General features: G+C 39.0%; 1 protein-coding gene across 1 annotated transcript; it reads left to right on the plus strand.

Moving 5' to 3' along the window:
• Window positions 1-671: 671 nt before the first annotated feature.
• Window positions 672-16,632, plus strand: LOC148376687 (LIM/homeobox protein Lhx8-like). The gene is made up of 8 exons (XM_088320359.1): window positions 672-936; window positions 1,611-1,760; window positions 6,371-6,492; window positions 8,386-8,606; window positions 10,587-10,690; window positions 11,757-11,852; window positions 13,994-14,168; window positions 16,034-16,632. The coding sequence occupies exons 1-8, from the start codon at window positions 871-873 to the stop codon at window positions 16,087-16,089; spliced, it is 990 nt and encodes a 329-aa protein (XP_088176485.1). The 5' UTR covers window positions 672-870; the 3' UTR covers window positions 16,090-16,632.
• Window positions 16,633-17,420: the final 788 nt, after the last annotated feature.

Genomic DNA, 17,420 nt, shown 5'->3' on the forward strand with positions numbered 1-17,420 from the left:
GATAGATGGGAGAGAGAGAGAGAGAGAGACAGACAGACAGACAGACAGACAGACAGACAGACAGACAGACAGACAGATACCTCATTCATCCCATAGGGGAATTCACACTTCCAGCAGTATCCTTGTGTTGAAAAATAAAATAATAAAATAAGGATGGGGAATAAAAAAAATATAACGTTTTGCTATAGAGTATTTAAATAGTGCTACGGAAAATACACACTGTGGGAAAAACACACTGTATGTCATGAATATATGACATTTTTGCAGTTTTTTAAATTGCATTGGAGTAAAACCGATCTTTATCACGATATTCTATGTTTTGGAGATAGTTTTGTGTAATTATATATATATATATATATATATATATATATATATATGTGAACGAAAATAATTGACAAATTAACTTTATCGCGACTTTCTACTTCTCTGAGAAAATTAGGTGTAATACATGTGCAAATATAGGAATTCAAATATTTGACAAAATTATTTGCAGCCATTAAAAGATAATAATGTTAATTAAAAATGAAACTTTTGCGAACTCAACGAGCAACCGTGTTTTCTATTAAGATCACTTGCGAAGCCAATTACACAAACTCCGTACAGCTGTGCACATATCAACAGGAAAGTGCTACCCTGGCACTTTTATTACCATCCCTGCTTTAGTTCTACAAAAAAGCCCCTTTTTGTAGGTATTACCTTTGACCAAAAGTTCGCAACATGTGTCAAAAATTCCGTTAAACACTCTGCGATGATTAAAATGGTGTTTTTGTGTCCCAATTCATTCATACTAGTTGCTATGGAAACACGAGCCTCGCCTTCTGATTTGTCAAAGTGAGCGTAGGACCGTCGGTCAGTATTCCGGGCGCAGGCATGTCGGACCCACAATTCGGACCTGCGGACACTTTTGTCCAACTTGAAAATTGTTTTATCGACATAGTAAGTTTATTTCTTTCGTTTGAATCGAAAGTATTTGGTGATTTGGTCAAATGCGAGGTGTTTCTCTGGTGAACAAGCTGAGCGCGCACATCAAAGGGCCGCCGCCGGTTAAATAAACGTCAACACTAAATCTGCTAGCAAACAAATCGATGATTTCCTTTTTTTTAAATCCTATTTTATATACATTTCTAATTACCTAAACACAAAACGTCAGCTATCTGTCGGTTTTCTAAAGGGGTACAGTGTAATTAATAAATTCATGGTCAGGGTTGGGTAGGGTTACTTTAACTGGATTACTTTCAATTACTTTTTTGATTACTCCAATTCCAAATATGCCAATAAAAGACAAAAGAAACTAAATACAAATAAAATGACTAAATTTTGTGCAGGCTTGGGGAGTAACGGAATACACGGAACGGCAAAAAGCTGTTTGGATTTATTTTCATTTTGTTTCCGTCGCATTTTATGTTGGTTTTGCCGGAGATCAAAGCCAGGAGAGAAAGCTTACCACGTGTTGTGAGTCATCATTTTATTCATATTTAGTTTCTTTTGTCTTTTATTAGCACATTTGGTATTGGAGTAATCCAAAAGTAATTGAAAGTAATCCAGTTAAAGTAACCCTACCCAAACCTGTTCATGGTTACTTCAATTACTCACCCTGTGTCTCCCGGCAGAGTTCCTCTGGCTCTGAAGACCTTTTTGAGGACTCCTTTTCTCCCTGTCTCTCGTCTTGCTCCTCTTCCAACCCCAATGTGAAGATTCAACAACAGAAACTCTTCTGTTCAGCTTGCTGCCAGGAAATATTGGACAGATATCTCCTCCAGGTAGGCCTTTCATGGCACTTACTTCATTGCATTGAATTTTCCTAATCAACAATGATATCAACATTGCATGCAACACGGGGGTAACCAGGTCGTTTTAGGGGGTGATCCTGCATCCCCAAATTCAACCTAAGCACCACCCCTTATAGTATAGCATTATTAAAACTAGTTTTCTTAATAAATGAGTCTGGTCATTATTGTTTGCATAGCCCTTAATCACAAAGAGTCCCAAATGGCTGCACAGACCACAGACTATTCCAAACCACAGACTCTTGAGACACCATCCCCTGATCTAAAACCTACATGAGGGAAAGGAAAAACTCAAAACCCTCAACATGAGAAAAATGAAGAAACCTTAAGAAGGGACATGAGGTAATCCCCCTATCCGGATGACCAGGCTGCAATGGATGATGCATGAACAAACAATAAAAAATAAAATAAAATAATTCGAGTATAATATGAAAAAGGATGACCGAGTATGCAACTGATGTAACATTAAGATACATTGTCAACATGATATACAGGTCATAGACGACAGAATAGATGTGTGTTTTAAACCTATACATTTAAACTGTGGTTGCTGATCAAATCTCACATGGCAGAGCATTCAAAAGGCATGAGGGGCTTAGATATAATTTAAACAGGCATTTTTTTATTTTTTAAACAAAAATGTGAACAATGCAACTGCCTTGAAATAGTTCAGTCTTTGATTCCTAGCATCGCTCCTCTTTTGCTCGGCTAGTGTCACTTGCGGCATAGCGGCGGAGTCTGTGGAGGCTCTGGTGTACTACGGTGGGAGTAAGACATACAGTGGTTATGTTGAAGAGCTATTTTACCACTCAATACGATGACTTTGGTATCATCATCAGATATGAGCAATTGCGCATTGCTCGCACATTCTCAGCGCACAAGAAAATCTAGCCAACGCACAAAAATGAGGGCTCAAAATGACTAATTAAGAAGCGACTTAAGTCAAAGTTACAGTGCATAAAGGTGAAAATACACGGGTTCCCCTGACGTTGTGTCCTAAATGCGGTATTTTGAAGTCGAGTCGAAGTAGAACGAAGTTGAGTAAAGTTAGTAGGGTTGGTTGGGAACCGGCTTCTTCGGCTCGGCTCACTGAAAGGAACCGGCTCTTTCGGGTCCTAAACGGCTCTTCAGGTTGTTTTTGCTTCTTTAATCCCAACATGACCAAATATTATGTAAAATTATGCACAAAATGACTTAAAGGAAGGGGGTAATAGAACAAAAAAGAAAAAAATACCAAAATGAAAAAGTAGTGAAAAGCTGAGAAAAAAAAGAAACAAAAGGAAGAGAAAAGAAGAAGGAAAAATTTAGAAAAAAGCCAGAAAAAAAGAAAAGAAAGAAACATAGGAAAAAAGTAAAAAGAGAACAAAAAGAAAAAAGTAACAGCTCGGAAACAATAAACAGACTTTTTTTTAAAAGGAATTTTAAAAAAAGGAGAAAAAAAAACATGGAAATGAAGAAAAAGTTTTTGCTGCATTCAAATAATTTCCAATTATATCAGGTCAATTTTGCTGCCAACATTGTACTTCCACTAAAAAATGTGATTAAGTACAGTTCTATATCTTGCAACCGACTAAATAAGCCCCCAAAAATGTTAATATTGTGCGACAAAATATATCAGGAAAAAAAAAGAAATGGAAATCTTGCGAAAGAATTATTGTAAGAACAAACGTTTGTAGGCCGTACAACCTTTGCAATAGTACACGAGTCAATTCATTCAAAACAGAAAAACAATTTTGCATTGCCGGAAACTCAAAATGTAACTTGATCTCAAGTATTGGACACGTTTGATAATTAATTATCTTGCCACACTTGGGATTGCTGTTGCTCACTGTTGTTTAAAGTGTTGCTCACCGACTTTTTGTGAACGCTCAGACCCGGGGAACATTACAGGGAACATTGGATATGAGTCCTTACTTTAGCTGCATTGAATCAAATGTAACAATGACCAGCGTATCTTAATTGTTGCATATGTGTAAGCCATGTGTGTGGTCATCCGGTAACAAAGCACCATGTTAAGGTGAGACTCTCTTACCCACAGTAACTATAAAGACAAACACAAAACCTTTTAATTTATTTGCATATGGTTGTCAGTGCTACCCAGTTTGAAGTGTAATGTGATGTTCACATATAGAATAGAATAGAAAAGAATAGAATATACCTTTCATTGTCATTGTTACAAATTGGGTTAACATATTGTGACAATGAAATTGGGCATGACACTCCAGTTTCACACATTCACAGTGAGGTAAAAAACCCAAGAAGATAAAGGAACAGAGAAGATAAGGTTATAAAACAAGGAGGATATGGGAAGTAATACTCTGAACAGTGCTGAATGATCCTAAATGAGTAAGTGAAATAAAAAAAAAATCACCCAGACACTATGGGTATTCAGCACCCCCAAAGTCCCGATTCAAAATATCCCCTGGTATGCAAAAAGATTGAGCAACTCCCAAGATAAAACATGCAAAAAAGTCAAGTCTTGTTGTGACGCCCTTAATCACAAAGTCTCAAAGGGCTATTATGACACCATCCCCTGATCTAAAACCTACATGAGGGCAAGAAAAAACTCAAAAACCTCAACATGAGGAAAATGAAGAAACCTTGAGAAGGGACAGTATCAAAGGGCTGCACAGAACATAGACTTTTGCAAACTACTACCCTGATCTAGAACCTTCATGAGGGAAAGGAAAAAACCTTAAGAAGGGACTGCACATGAGGTTATCGCCCTCCCAGGATGACCAGGCTGCAACAGATGTTGCAATAACAAATAGTACACAGATATTTTCAAAATAAACTATAGGTTATTCATATGCTATAGAATAGAAGTGTGTTTTAAGCTTAGATTTAAACATTCCCACTGAGGTTGCAGATCGAATCTCAGGGGGAAGACTTTTAAGAGAAAAATAAAAGACAGGATAAGTAGTGCTTAAAGACTGGCCTAAGTTATAATAATTGTGCATCTTGGAAAGTACTGCAATGACATTTAGCAGCACCAAAAATATTCCCTAATAAATCGCAAGTTATATATTTTTAGTTTTGTGCACTCGTTTTTGATGGTTCATGGCAGAGGGGAAAAAGTGTCTCTAAACCAGTCCTTGTTTTATCTCTGGAGTGTCAGGACCCACTTGCGTGCGTTTCTCTTAGTTTTATTAGGAAGAAGGGAAAGGATAGAATACACGATTCGTAGATTGTTGGTCGTGGGGAGCAGGTTACTCAGACGCGGAAGTCGAGAGCGGGGGGAAAAACGGATCAGTGGCCGGGACGGAGGAGCAAAATCATCAAGTTTAGAAAATGGGTCTGGGCAGGGAATCAAACCGGAATCAGAACAGGAGAGAGTCAGGGTCGGAAGGCTTGCCTAGCGTAGCTGAGGTTCGCAGACAGACTGACAACGGGTGACAGGAAGACGGGGGTTTTTAAAGGTGACAAGCAGCCAATCAGCGTCCGAGGCAGTTGGCGCCAAAGGAGCAGACTCAGGTGCCTCGCATCAGTAATCATGACATGGAGTACCCAGGGGTCATCATTTTCCAAAGAGTTCTTGGGTTCTCCGCAGTTAAATGATCTGTAGCTCCAACAAAAGTGGAACAGGTCTAAGGTGTGGTGGTCAGGGTGAGGTATGTTTTTTTTTATAATGTTGAACGCTCTGCTGTGGTAAAAGTTCCTGGCCATTGTAGGCATTAATTGCCAAGTGCTTATGTATCCAGTTCGGTGGCCTTGTGTGTAGGGCGCCCGCTCAGAGACTGGGAGGTCGCTGGTTCAAGCATTGTCCGAGTCATACCTAAGACTTACAACATTGGTACTCATTGCCTCCCTGCTCGGCATTAAGGAATGAATTGGAGGATTTGGTCACCTAATGACTCCCAACACAGCAGTTGGGTCCGAAATGGCGGCAGCCCTGTTCGGCTGCGGCTACATCGGCTCGCTACAGTTTAACTGTGCGAGTCAGATGTATCGACATTTCGTTCCGTGTGCATGGACACAAGAATGACAATAAAAGTAAATTCTTCTTCATCCAGAAGGTACAATAAAAAAGATGAGAACTGGAAAACTAGCCCAGAGCCATTAACTGCACCCATGTGCGCCGCCATCTTGAATCAAAACAAATTTTAAATTAAAAGAAAACTTGAAAGACATTATTTTAAAAAAGACATAGAAGCTTGTACTGGGGGGAATTTTGGCATGGACGGAGGAGGTGACGGGTCCCTACCAATATCAAGCATTGTTTTGACACTACCAATGATATGTTATCAGAAAATGGTCAATGTCCCACCAATGCCAAGACCAAGCCTCCGTCCTTTGATTGTGGCTGGGGTTAGTGGATCACCACTAGGGTCATAGAGGCGTCAATTCCTGTGGTGTTTCTTGAGCAAGTACACTCTAGTGGCGACCATCCCTCTCCAGGTCCACAAATGATTCCACCCAGTCTGAAACTGGGGACATTTTGCTTGTCAGGTGAATGTGCAAACCACTGTACTACGGATTGTGGGGTAAAATAACTCATGGAGATCACTTTATGCTACCTTGAAAGGACAATACTGTACTTAAGCAATGGAAGCATACATTTAAAAAAAAAATGTTTACTTCAGGTGAACAGTTTAAGCTGGCACGTCCGCTGCCTGTCATGCAGTGTGTGCAAGACGTCACTGGGAAGACATGTGAGCTGCTATGTCAAAGAGGGACAGGTTTTCTGTAAACTGGACTACTTCAGGTAAGAACTCTACAAGAATCAAGGGGATTTGTTGCGTAAAGGGATGTGCTTAAAATGAAAATACAAATATTGTGATGAAGTTCTTCATTTTCTGTAATGCGATTAATAGACAAATGTCTTACATTCTGGATTCATTGAAATCTTAAAATACTGGAATATCATGAAAAATATATAATTGTAGGCTATAAGATATAATCGGATAAATTGAAATAGAGGTTTGTAATATTTTTGTTGGGTAGGGTTACTTTAACTTGATTACTTTCAATTACTTTTGGATTACTCCACTACCAAATACGCTAATAAAAGACAAAAGAAACTAAATATGAATAAAATTACTAAATTTTGTGCAGGCTTGGGGCGTAACGGAATACATGGAACGGCAAAAGTGATGTTGGCAAGCTGATTGTATTTATTTTCATTTTGTTTCTGTCGCATTTTATGATAGTTTTGCTGGAGATCAAAGCTAGCAGAGAAAGCTTACCATGTGTTGTGAGTCGTAATTGTATTCATATTTAGTTCCTTTTGTCTTTTATTAGCATATTTGGTATTGGAGTAATCCAAAAGTAATTGAAAGTAATAAAGTAAAGTAACCCTACCCAACCCTGCTAGTAATGAATCCGTGGCACGGCGGCTGAGTGGTTAGTGCGTCCTCGGCATCGTTCTGAGGTCATGGGATCGAATCCTCCTGTGCGGAGTTTGCATGTTCTCCCCGGGCTTGCATGGGTTTCCTTTGGGCACTTTGATTTCCTCTGACATTCCAAAAAGCATGGTTTATTGGCCGTTCAAAATTGTCCCTAGGTGTGCTTGAACGAGTGAGTTCCCTGGCCCTGTGTGCCCTACGACTGGCTGGTTACCAGTTCAGGGTGTCCCCTGCCCACTGCCCGAAGATAGCTGGGATGGGCTCCAGCACCCCCGCCAACCTACTGAGGACAAGCAATGCAGATGATGGATGGATAGTAATGAATCCAAACTGTATGGCATCTTTGTTTTTCGAAATGTGTTTCTTAAAACAAAGAATATAGTGGCAAAGGCCACTATATTCAAATTTTCCAAGACGTTTGTGTATTTATTCAACTATTGCTCTTTGAATTACAAATACTGGGAAAAGAATAACCTCAAGTATAGATTCTCTGTTATACTGTGCCACAGATGACTCAAATTTTGTAAACTAAATCAAATAAATAAGGACTTTACTCAATTCAATCAAACCTTCCACATTTTTTATATATTTATTTTTATTAATAGAGAATCCCCACCAATTTATTAATACAAGTCTCCTTTACCGAAGGTGTTTGGAAATGAACTCATGTTTTAAAATGAATGAATGAAGCCGTAGTTTAAAATAAAGTATAAATACTGCATGAAGCCATTAAATTGACTTGAAATAAATGCTCTGGCCTCATCCACTTTGGTATTTTAGTAGTAAAGGTTATTTTTCGTCCATCCATCCATTATGTGCACCGCTTATCCTCAGTAGGGTCGCGGGGGTGCTGGAGCCCATGCCAGCTATCTTTGGGCAGTGGGCAGGGGACACCCTGAACTGGTTTCCAGATTGTTGCAGGGCACACATTCGCTCGCTCATTCACACCTACGGACAATTTGGACGTGTATTTTAACCTGACATGCATGTTTTTGGAATGTCGGAGGAAACTGGAGTGCCCAGGGAGAACATGCAAACTCCACACAGGAAGGTTCGATCTCATGACCTCAGAACTGTGCCGCACACACCAACCACTGTGCCGCTGTGCTGCCCTTAAAGGTTATTTTTGTACAAGGAATTTGTGGTATTTTGTCAATTTTCTTCTCCAAATGTACTTATAATGGCACCTTGGGGGACGCAGTAGTCTTTTTATTAAATGTATTTTCGTTTCATTTATTAATTCTTTATATTAGGAAGTATGGGACCCGTTGCACTCGCTGTGGCCGAAACATCCATACCAGTGACTGGGTGCGGCAGGCAAAAGGCAACACCTTCCACCTGGCTTGTTTCTCCTGCGCCACCTGCAAGCGACAGTTGTCCACTGGGGAGGAGTGTGGACTGCTAGAGAACAGAGTCTTCTGCCGGCCCCACTACGATGTTATAATGGAGAATATCAATCGCTCTAAAGAATATGGTGAGCAAATAAAACTAGGGAATGTTTTAATGCGTATACCATATTTTCCCCACTATAAGGCACACCGGATTATAAGGTCCTTCGAAAATTGTCTTTCGTCATATATTTTTCATACGTAAGGCGTTGCTCGTGAGTAATCGTTGGGCTTTTTATTAACTTACATAATATATTGATGTATAGTTTGATCAGTGACGCTGACCACAATTGTAAAACATTTAATGCAACAGGATTCAAACCCGAGGCAGTGAGACTGTCAATATTTTTCCACTAGACCCTACCAGTAGCCAGGGTTGGGTAGGGTTACTTTAACTTGATTACTTTCAATTACTTTTGGATTACTCCAATACCAAATATGCTAATAAAAGGCAAAATAAACTAAATATGAATACAATTATGACTCACAACACGTGGTAAGCTTTCTCTCCTGGCTTTGATCTCTTTGATCTCCGGCAAAACTAACATAAAATGCGACAGAAACAAAATGAAAATAAATCCAAACAGCTTGCCAACATCATTTTTGCCGTTCCATGTATTCCGTTACTCCCCAAGCCTGCACTAAATTCAGTAATTTTATTCATATTTAGTTCATTGTGTCTTTAATTAGCATATTTGGTATTGGAGTAATCCAAAAGTAATTGAAAGTAATCAAGTTAAAGTAACCCTACCCAACCCTGCCAGTAGCACAGATGACAATCAAAAAGGCATTACATTTCATCCCATTATCACACTATTTTGACTCATGGTGCCACTTATGCATAGTGTGTTCTGATAGGTGAGACTGTCTTCATTTTACCTACGTTTTGGCTCTATCTAATAATAATAATAATAATAATAATTTCCTTTGTATTGTCATTCTTTGTAACAATGTACACAGAACGAAATGTCGATACACCTGACCCGTTGTAGCGAGCCGATGCAGCCGCAGCCAACAGAGGGCGCCACCATTTTACCAATGTTATAAGTCTTAGGTATGACTCGGCCGAGGCGCGAACCAGCGACCTCCCAGTCTCAAAGCGGGCGCCTTACCATCTAGGCTACTGATAGGTACGTTTAAGAACTTGGATAGTATTTTGTTGAAAGACTTCATTTTCCCCAATCTTTAACAGTTTTTGGTGAAGAAGTAAGCGCCTCTTTAACCTTTGAGAATGTACTATGCAAATCAGTGTTTTTGGCACAGTTAGTAAAACGGTGTGAATCTTTAATGCCTTTCAGTATGTCACCCATACCCAGGGTTGGGTAGGGTTACTTTAACTTGATTACTTTCAATTACTTTTGGATTACTCCAATACCAAATATTCTAACAAAAGAAACTAAATATGAATAAAATGATGACTCACAACACGTGGTAAGCTTTCTCTCCTGGCTTTGATCTCTTTGACCTCCGGTAAAACTAACATAAAATGCGACAGAAACAAAATGAAAATAAATCTTAACAGCTTGCCAACATCATTTTTGCCGTTCCATGTATTCCGTTACTCCCCAAGCCTGCACAAAATGTTGTCTTTTTATTCATATTTAGTTTCTTTTGTCTTTATTAGCATATTTGGTATTGGAGTAATCCAAAAGTAATTGAAAGTAATCAAGTAAAAGTAACCCAACCCTGCCCGTACCACTGGTGGTCTATTGGTCAGGTGTTGACACTTTCCCCGCCACTACCTGGGTTTGATTCCTGTTGCATACAATGTTGCAATTTGGTCAGCAATGTTTATTGTTTAATCATTCGTTGCACAACTATGGTACACCTTAAAACCCTCATAGCATACCCATAAATACTGTGCATTGCTAATCGTATCCACTGTATTTTGTGGTATATAAGGCGCACCAGGTTACAAAGCGCATTTTTTTTTACATTTCTGGCCAAATTTGAGTTTGTAGGTGCTGCTTATAGTCCAGAAAATACCTAAAATTGTATACAGTGACTATGTGAAGTTACTAAAGATGGAAGGAACTGTAGCAAAAGCTGTGTTTGGTGACCCCGAGGCCCATCTAAGATGGATGAAGAGCAGGCTGGAAAGGAGGATCCCGGCACTGTCCCCAGACCTCCGAAGAGGGCCAGGACCAGTTTCACTAGTGACCAGTTACAGGTACTGTCTTCGATGTCATGTTCTCAACATAAGTGCAGAGGTGGGTAGAGTAGCCAAAAAGTAAAAATACCGTTACTTCAGATTAATACTATTCAAGTATAAGTAAAAGTAGTCATCCAAATAATTACTTGATTAAAAGTAAAAAAGGTATCAGTAAAAAAACTACTCAAGGACTGAGTAACTTGAACAATTTTATTTTTTGATTTCTTTAAAAAAAACAACATTAAATCATCAGTCCATCCAATCAACAAGAAATTACATTTAATTTAGAAATAAATAAAATAATAAAGGTAAATTGAAGTAGTTTAATAAACAATAAAATGATAGGACTCAAGTGAATAAATTGGGCACAAGTAACAAATTTAAAGCCCCAGTACCTTTTTAACAAGAATTGCAGGCAGAATAATAAGCTAACCAAGAGGTTGCCAACCCAAAATGTTGGAAGAGCCATTTAGTGATTAAAAAAAAAAAGTTAGGAACCACAAGAAAATTAAGCCTTGTAATATGTCTATATTGACCAATTATCAAAATGATTAAGTTAAATGCAGCACATTCTGTGATAAATGACACAAGTTTAAACTTGTTCCAATATCAATGAAATACAGAATGTTTGTTTTGATAAAATTAAAATTGCACTTTTTGAAAAGATAAATTTCATCAAATCATATTTCTACAGTTTCGATTTCTGTGCAGCTCGTTCTCTTTTTATCTTTGACGGATCACACACACACCTGTTTGCTACCTGCGTGGCTCCTTTAAAAGGGGCGGGGGTTGGGCTGCAAAGCTGGCTCCCACACAGGGGGCACGGGAGAAAACAAACTAAGCAGGAATGTGCATACTTATGTAACGGGTTTAATGAAGCATAATGTAGTGGAGTAAGAGTACTGTTTCTTGTTCACAAATCTACTCGAGTAAAAGTATAGTGATTTAAAAATACTCCTAGAAGTACAAAATATCCCAAAACTTACTCAAGAAGATATAATTCGTCACTACCCATCTCTGCATGAATGTAATATGCAAGATGACGACATTTCTGCGAACTTCCTGCCTTCAACCCTATCTCCAGATAATGCAAGCACAGTTTTCTCAAGACAACAACCCAGATGCTCAAACTCTGCACAAACTGTCAGAGAGGACTGGTCTAAGTCGCAGGGTTATTCAGGTGGGACAAACCAATCTCAACCGGGGTTGCAACTAACAATTATTTTTGATTATGATTTAATCTCAAATTCAATAAAATTGAGATAAAAATGATAGTGTCTTGAAAATTAAGGACGCCTTTTCCAAAAATAGTCCCCAGAATTTTTGTATTTTCTATCTTGAGGCTAGATGGACAGGAACTTGATGGTTGTATGGGAAAGATGAGGACAATATTGCTATACAGTGTTCAAAAAAATTGAATAATCCCCAGCCTGGGTGGTTAGCACGTAGACCCACGGTGTGGATGTCCAGGGTTCAAGCAGCCACAGCCTCCCTGTGTGTAGTTTGAATGTTCTCCCTGTGCCTGCGTGGGTTTCCTCTGGGCACTCCGGTTTCCTCCCACATTCCAAAAACATGCATGACAAGTTGAAGAGAAGGTCCAAATTATCCCTAGGTGAGAATAAGCGTGGTTGTATGTCTGTGTGCCCCCTGCGACTGGCTTGCATCCAGTTCAGGGTGGCCCCTAGCCACTGCCCAGAGATACCTGAGATGGACTCCTGCGACCCTGGTGAGGATGAGCTGTGCAGGTGATGGATAGATGAAATAAGCCCCTTGCAATTTCCAACTGGGTTGCACATACTGTATCTGATGGCCCTATACATAGTATAGTGTCAATGACATTTCTAAATTTAATTGCATGCTATTAAAATAAGTTGGCATTCTCTCTTCAAGGTATATTGTGTATTATTTGACTCCTAGTGATGGAAAAAAAACGATATTAAAGAAACTATTGATTTGAAAAATAAACAAAAATACCGAAACTCGTATAAACTTGCATTTTTAAAATAAATACTTGTAGGTCAAGTAATTTGTATTTTACATAACATAAGTTGACTAGAGGGAGCTGACATGATTGTCTGCCATTGCTGCTAAGAATAACAAAAAAAATAACTTGTGAAAGGCCAGGAAAAATATTTTTGATAAATGGTAGTTTGGTGTAATGACCCTCAATCATGCGCGACACAAGGGTTCACAGTCGCTGGGTTTATTGCCTGCATTCAATAAACCATACAAATAAGTCAGGGCGCCTGTGCACGATTGCATACATCTAAAACATTTACAAAAATGGGACATCACTTAACATGCCGCACATCGAAACATGTTCCATCACAGTGATCATCGTTTCAAGCTGCATTACTTTACTTTTAACTAGTGCTTTTTTTATGCATCTTTTAGCACAACTTATATACATTTATATACAAAAATAGTTCGTGAAAGCAGCTCCTATATTTAGCAAAATATAAACTGTTTACCCGAACTGATATTGGGCACAGCTTGCCTTCAGCACGAGGTGATATAGCTGAAGGTACGCAAGCGCAGAAGCCCATAAAGTGCCAAACGAAAAAGACAGTCGTACACGCCCACGGATTCACAAATGAATGCGGTACCAGAGTTTTAACAGTAATGCAACAAAAACACAGATTTTGTGAGAATTAAAAAAAAAAACTCAAAACAATGAAATTTCAACTCTGTTACACCGGCACTATGAATCTCTGTAGTTCGTAGTCTTTGCGCTTTATAGCACTCGTTTTCTGTTTCACTACACCATACAGCAAAGTTCAGTGGTCAGATATCGGTGTTTTTACACTGAAAGTCGGTTTGCTTGCCTTTAGATTATGTAAAACCATTGAAACGTTTGAATAGAATAGAATATACCTTTATTGTCATTGTTACAAAATGGGTTAACATATTGTGACAACGAAATTGGGCATGACACTCCAGTTTCACACATTCACAGTGAGGTAAAAAGCCAAGAAGATAAAGGAACAGAGGAGATAAGGTTGTAAAACAAGAAGGATAAGGCTATAGTTATAATTTACATGATATTTAAGCTCATTAAACTTGATTGACAATCAATACAGCTCCCATTGAAAGTCAAGACTTCATTGTCGTGAGTTAACTACACAGAGATAACATGATCAGCATTAGTTGAGCAATGAAGATAGGATGATCACGTCACACAACATATAAAAAATCTTCACTTATGTAATTCCAATTGTTTGTTGCAGCCCTGATAAAAAGTGTCATGCTGTATCTTCAACACCCATGGCACATTGATGTGTTGTGGATTTGTACCTGAATTTCCATTCTTCTCGATGGCAGGTCTGGTTTCAGAACTGCAGAGCCCGTCAAAAGAAACACATCAGCCCGAATTCTGCCTCCCAAACAATGACACTTTCTGCTGGTCAACTGACACCATCGCTGATGGAGGACTTGCAATACACAACCTATGTTACCCCAGATATTCCGCTTCTCACCACATTGACATATGTAGATGGTAAGACACCTTCTCTTAAGTCTCAGTTAAATGATAAACTAAAGCATTTCCGAATGATGTGTTTTTAGGACCACCACTTGTATAAACATAGTAATCCGTTTGAATAGTTTCAGGTAAAAACAGGTGGATTTCACTTTTTTACTATTCCTCAGGGGTTGGCTACTCTTATAAATGATACTAAAACGGAGAATTTGACAACTTAAGACCAATATTGTCATGATTACTGTTGTGACTCAGCTGTGCCCGCACTTTTGGCGGCAACTGCCTTGGGTTCTGATTGGCTCCCGATCGGTATTTGATCCCCAGGCCGGTCTGTCCCCTTTTTGTCGGTCCGTCTGCGAACCTCAGTGTATACAAGGAAAGCATTTTTTAAACCTGACTCCCACCTGTCCCAGTTTTGCTCCAGTTATGACCCGTTTTCATCCTGACCACGTCTGTTCTCCCGTCCCGACTTAAGACCCGTTTCTGATACGACCACATTTTTGCTCTCCCGTCCCGACTATCGTCCCGTTTCTTATACCGACCACGTTTTTGCTCTCCTGTCCCGGCTATCGACCTATTTTTTTTGTCCTTGACAACGCAATCGCTCGCTACGGAAGATCCACTTCCGTGTTTGGATCAGATTACAAGTGACTTGCTTCCCTCGCCTAGCCGTTCCTCTTTTCTTTAATAAAACTTGTGGAAAAGGTAACGCAATTGGGTCCTGTTTCCGTTCTGGTCCTGACAAATATCTCAATTCGCCTGTTTTCTGAAGAGCGATGATTCATATTTTGCTATACCTCGAGTACTTTTGATGTCGTCTTCACGTGACACCAATTCTCAAAATAATTGTCTCCAGATCAGAGTGAAAAACAACTTCAGGTTTCTTTTCAAACACAGAGCACTACCAGAGGCCCTTCTCATATATTGTTCAACTTAAAACCGGCATGTGCCGTTGCAGGTGTCATTTAAAAAAGTTGAAAGTTCGTTATATCATCTTAAGTATGTGTTAATAAAGCTCAACTGAGTTCAAAGTTTCCTTACAATTGATTTTCCACAGCACCTATCTACTCTGGGGAAAAAAAGCTGTTTGGAGTGGAATACGTTAGGTATGAGGAATGGGGAGAGGTTGAGAGTCCTGTATAGTGACATCATGCTTGTCCCTGTGGCTTTTGTTGTTCTAATTTGTTAAAGTAGAAAAGTTAGGAGATGGCGGTAGCCAGTGTCTGAAATAACGTCTGCCCAGACGCCCGCGGCGAGCTTCTATTACGTCGGGCGTACAACTTACAAAACATCTCCGCCCGGGTGGCCAACAACTTTTTTAAGGAAAAAAAAAACGAAAGATTTTTTTTCAAATCAAACGTTTTCTTTATTCCAATTTCAAAATCTTCGTTCTGTTCGGAAATTTTTGAATTTCAGTTCGTTTGGCAATCTGCGCAGTTGATCAGAAGCCTGCATCAAATAACTTTGTGCTTCCGGACTTTCCTGAGCGTTATAAGGTCGCTCATTTGCATATGTTTGAGAATGACTTATTTGCCACACTTGGGATTGCTGTTGCTCACTGTTGTTTCAAGCGTTGCTCACCGCCTTTGGGTGAACGCTCAGACCGGTGGAAAATTACAGGGAACATTGCTTCTGACTACCCCTTTTCGAGCATCATATGAGACATTATTTTGTTTTTGACTCAATGTTTTTGTCCTGCTTTTATTTTAATTTTCGAAATAAAGTTTTCATTCATTCAACGGTCTACTCAGATGCTCTTAGAGGGCTGCCTAGTGCCCATGTTTGAGACCTCCTGCCTTTAATGTATGAAATTTGAAGCAAATGATTGCAAGTGGTATTGGTTTCCATTTTTAACTTTTGACTGCTTTGATTTCTCTTTCCAGTCGAAACACCAGACCCGCTTCTACTTCATCCACTCATTTCCCACCCACTGACGTAACTACCCTTCAGGCATCCTTAGGATGTGGGGGACCAACTTCTTCAGTCACCATCTGCCCAACTATTTGCTATTTTAGGCAAGAGTCGGGGAAAATATCGGACTGATGATCATCAGTTGCAGCGTTGCCAAAGGATGTCGAATGTATTCCTATGCACTTACTAAAATTTCGTGGTACACGGGGAAACTTAAAGAAAAAAAGGTGATATTTGCTAAGTGAAATTTTATGTTAAAGAAAAATTGTATACATTTAATTTATTTGTATGTATGATGAATTAAGGCACCAAGGTAGCTGAAGTAAATTATTTCATTTAAGATGAAATCTCAGTTTTCATGCTTATATCGATCCACTGTAAAATGACCATATAGTATAGAAACACAATTTGTTGACAAAAGTCCACCTGCACATTTATAATGCTGTAAAATCCCAATCGGGACTACTTTGGTTGACTGATTACTATGCATCATTTTCAAACACTGTTCACTCATTTTTATGTATCTTCACTATGCCTTAACACAAGATAAATACAGCAACAGTACATTGTCCTTTGTCTCCAAATGCTGATTAAAGTACTTGTCCCTTGTATGCAAGTATAACACTGAATACAGAGCAAAAAAAGCTAGAATATGATACTTAATTTTGCTGGATGATTTTGAATTTTTTGGGGACAATTTTTACACCACTTTCATTAACATAAAATGGTGCAATGAAAAATAATGGCATTGCAAAAACTATATTAAATATGAATATAGATTTTTTGATACTTAATTTTGCTGGATGATTTTGAATTTTTTGGGACAATTTTTACACGGCTTTCATTAACTTGCGTCGTTTAAGCTGATTAGCATATTGTGAATCTCGTGATTTGAAAATAGCACAACTGTGTACCAAATATCTTTTTTTAAGGTATGCAATTTGTTCTCTAGGTCAAGTTATGTTTATTTGTATAGCCCTTAATCACAAAGGGCTGCACAGACTAGTGCAACCCACAGACTATTATTACACCATTCCCTGATCTAAAACCAACATGAGGGCAAGGAAAAACTCAAACCTCAACAGTTTAGTGTGGCAGATTCCTCCATCGGAAGATATAGTTGAGTGTCATCTGCGTAGCAATGAAAACTGATATGATACTTGAGAATAATATCCCCTAATGAAAGCATGTAAATGCTGAAAAGAAGGGGGCCAAGTATTGAACCCTGCGGAACACCACAGGTAACACTCAAGGGCTCAGATGTCAAGTCACCATATTTAACACTGCGTCCTGAGAGGTAGGATCTGAACCATAAGAGGATGGTTCCTGAGATACCAAGCCATTTTTTCCTACCGTTCT

This window comes from Urocampus carinirostris, chromosome 1, assembly GCF_059441175.1.
Source record: "Urocampus carinirostris isolate Australia breed hairy pipefish chromosome 1, RoL_Ucar_1.0, whole genome shotgun sequence".
Taxonomy (NCBI): Eukaryota; Metazoa; Chordata; class Actinopteri; order Syngnathiformes; family Syngnathidae; genus Urocampus; species Urocampus carinirostris.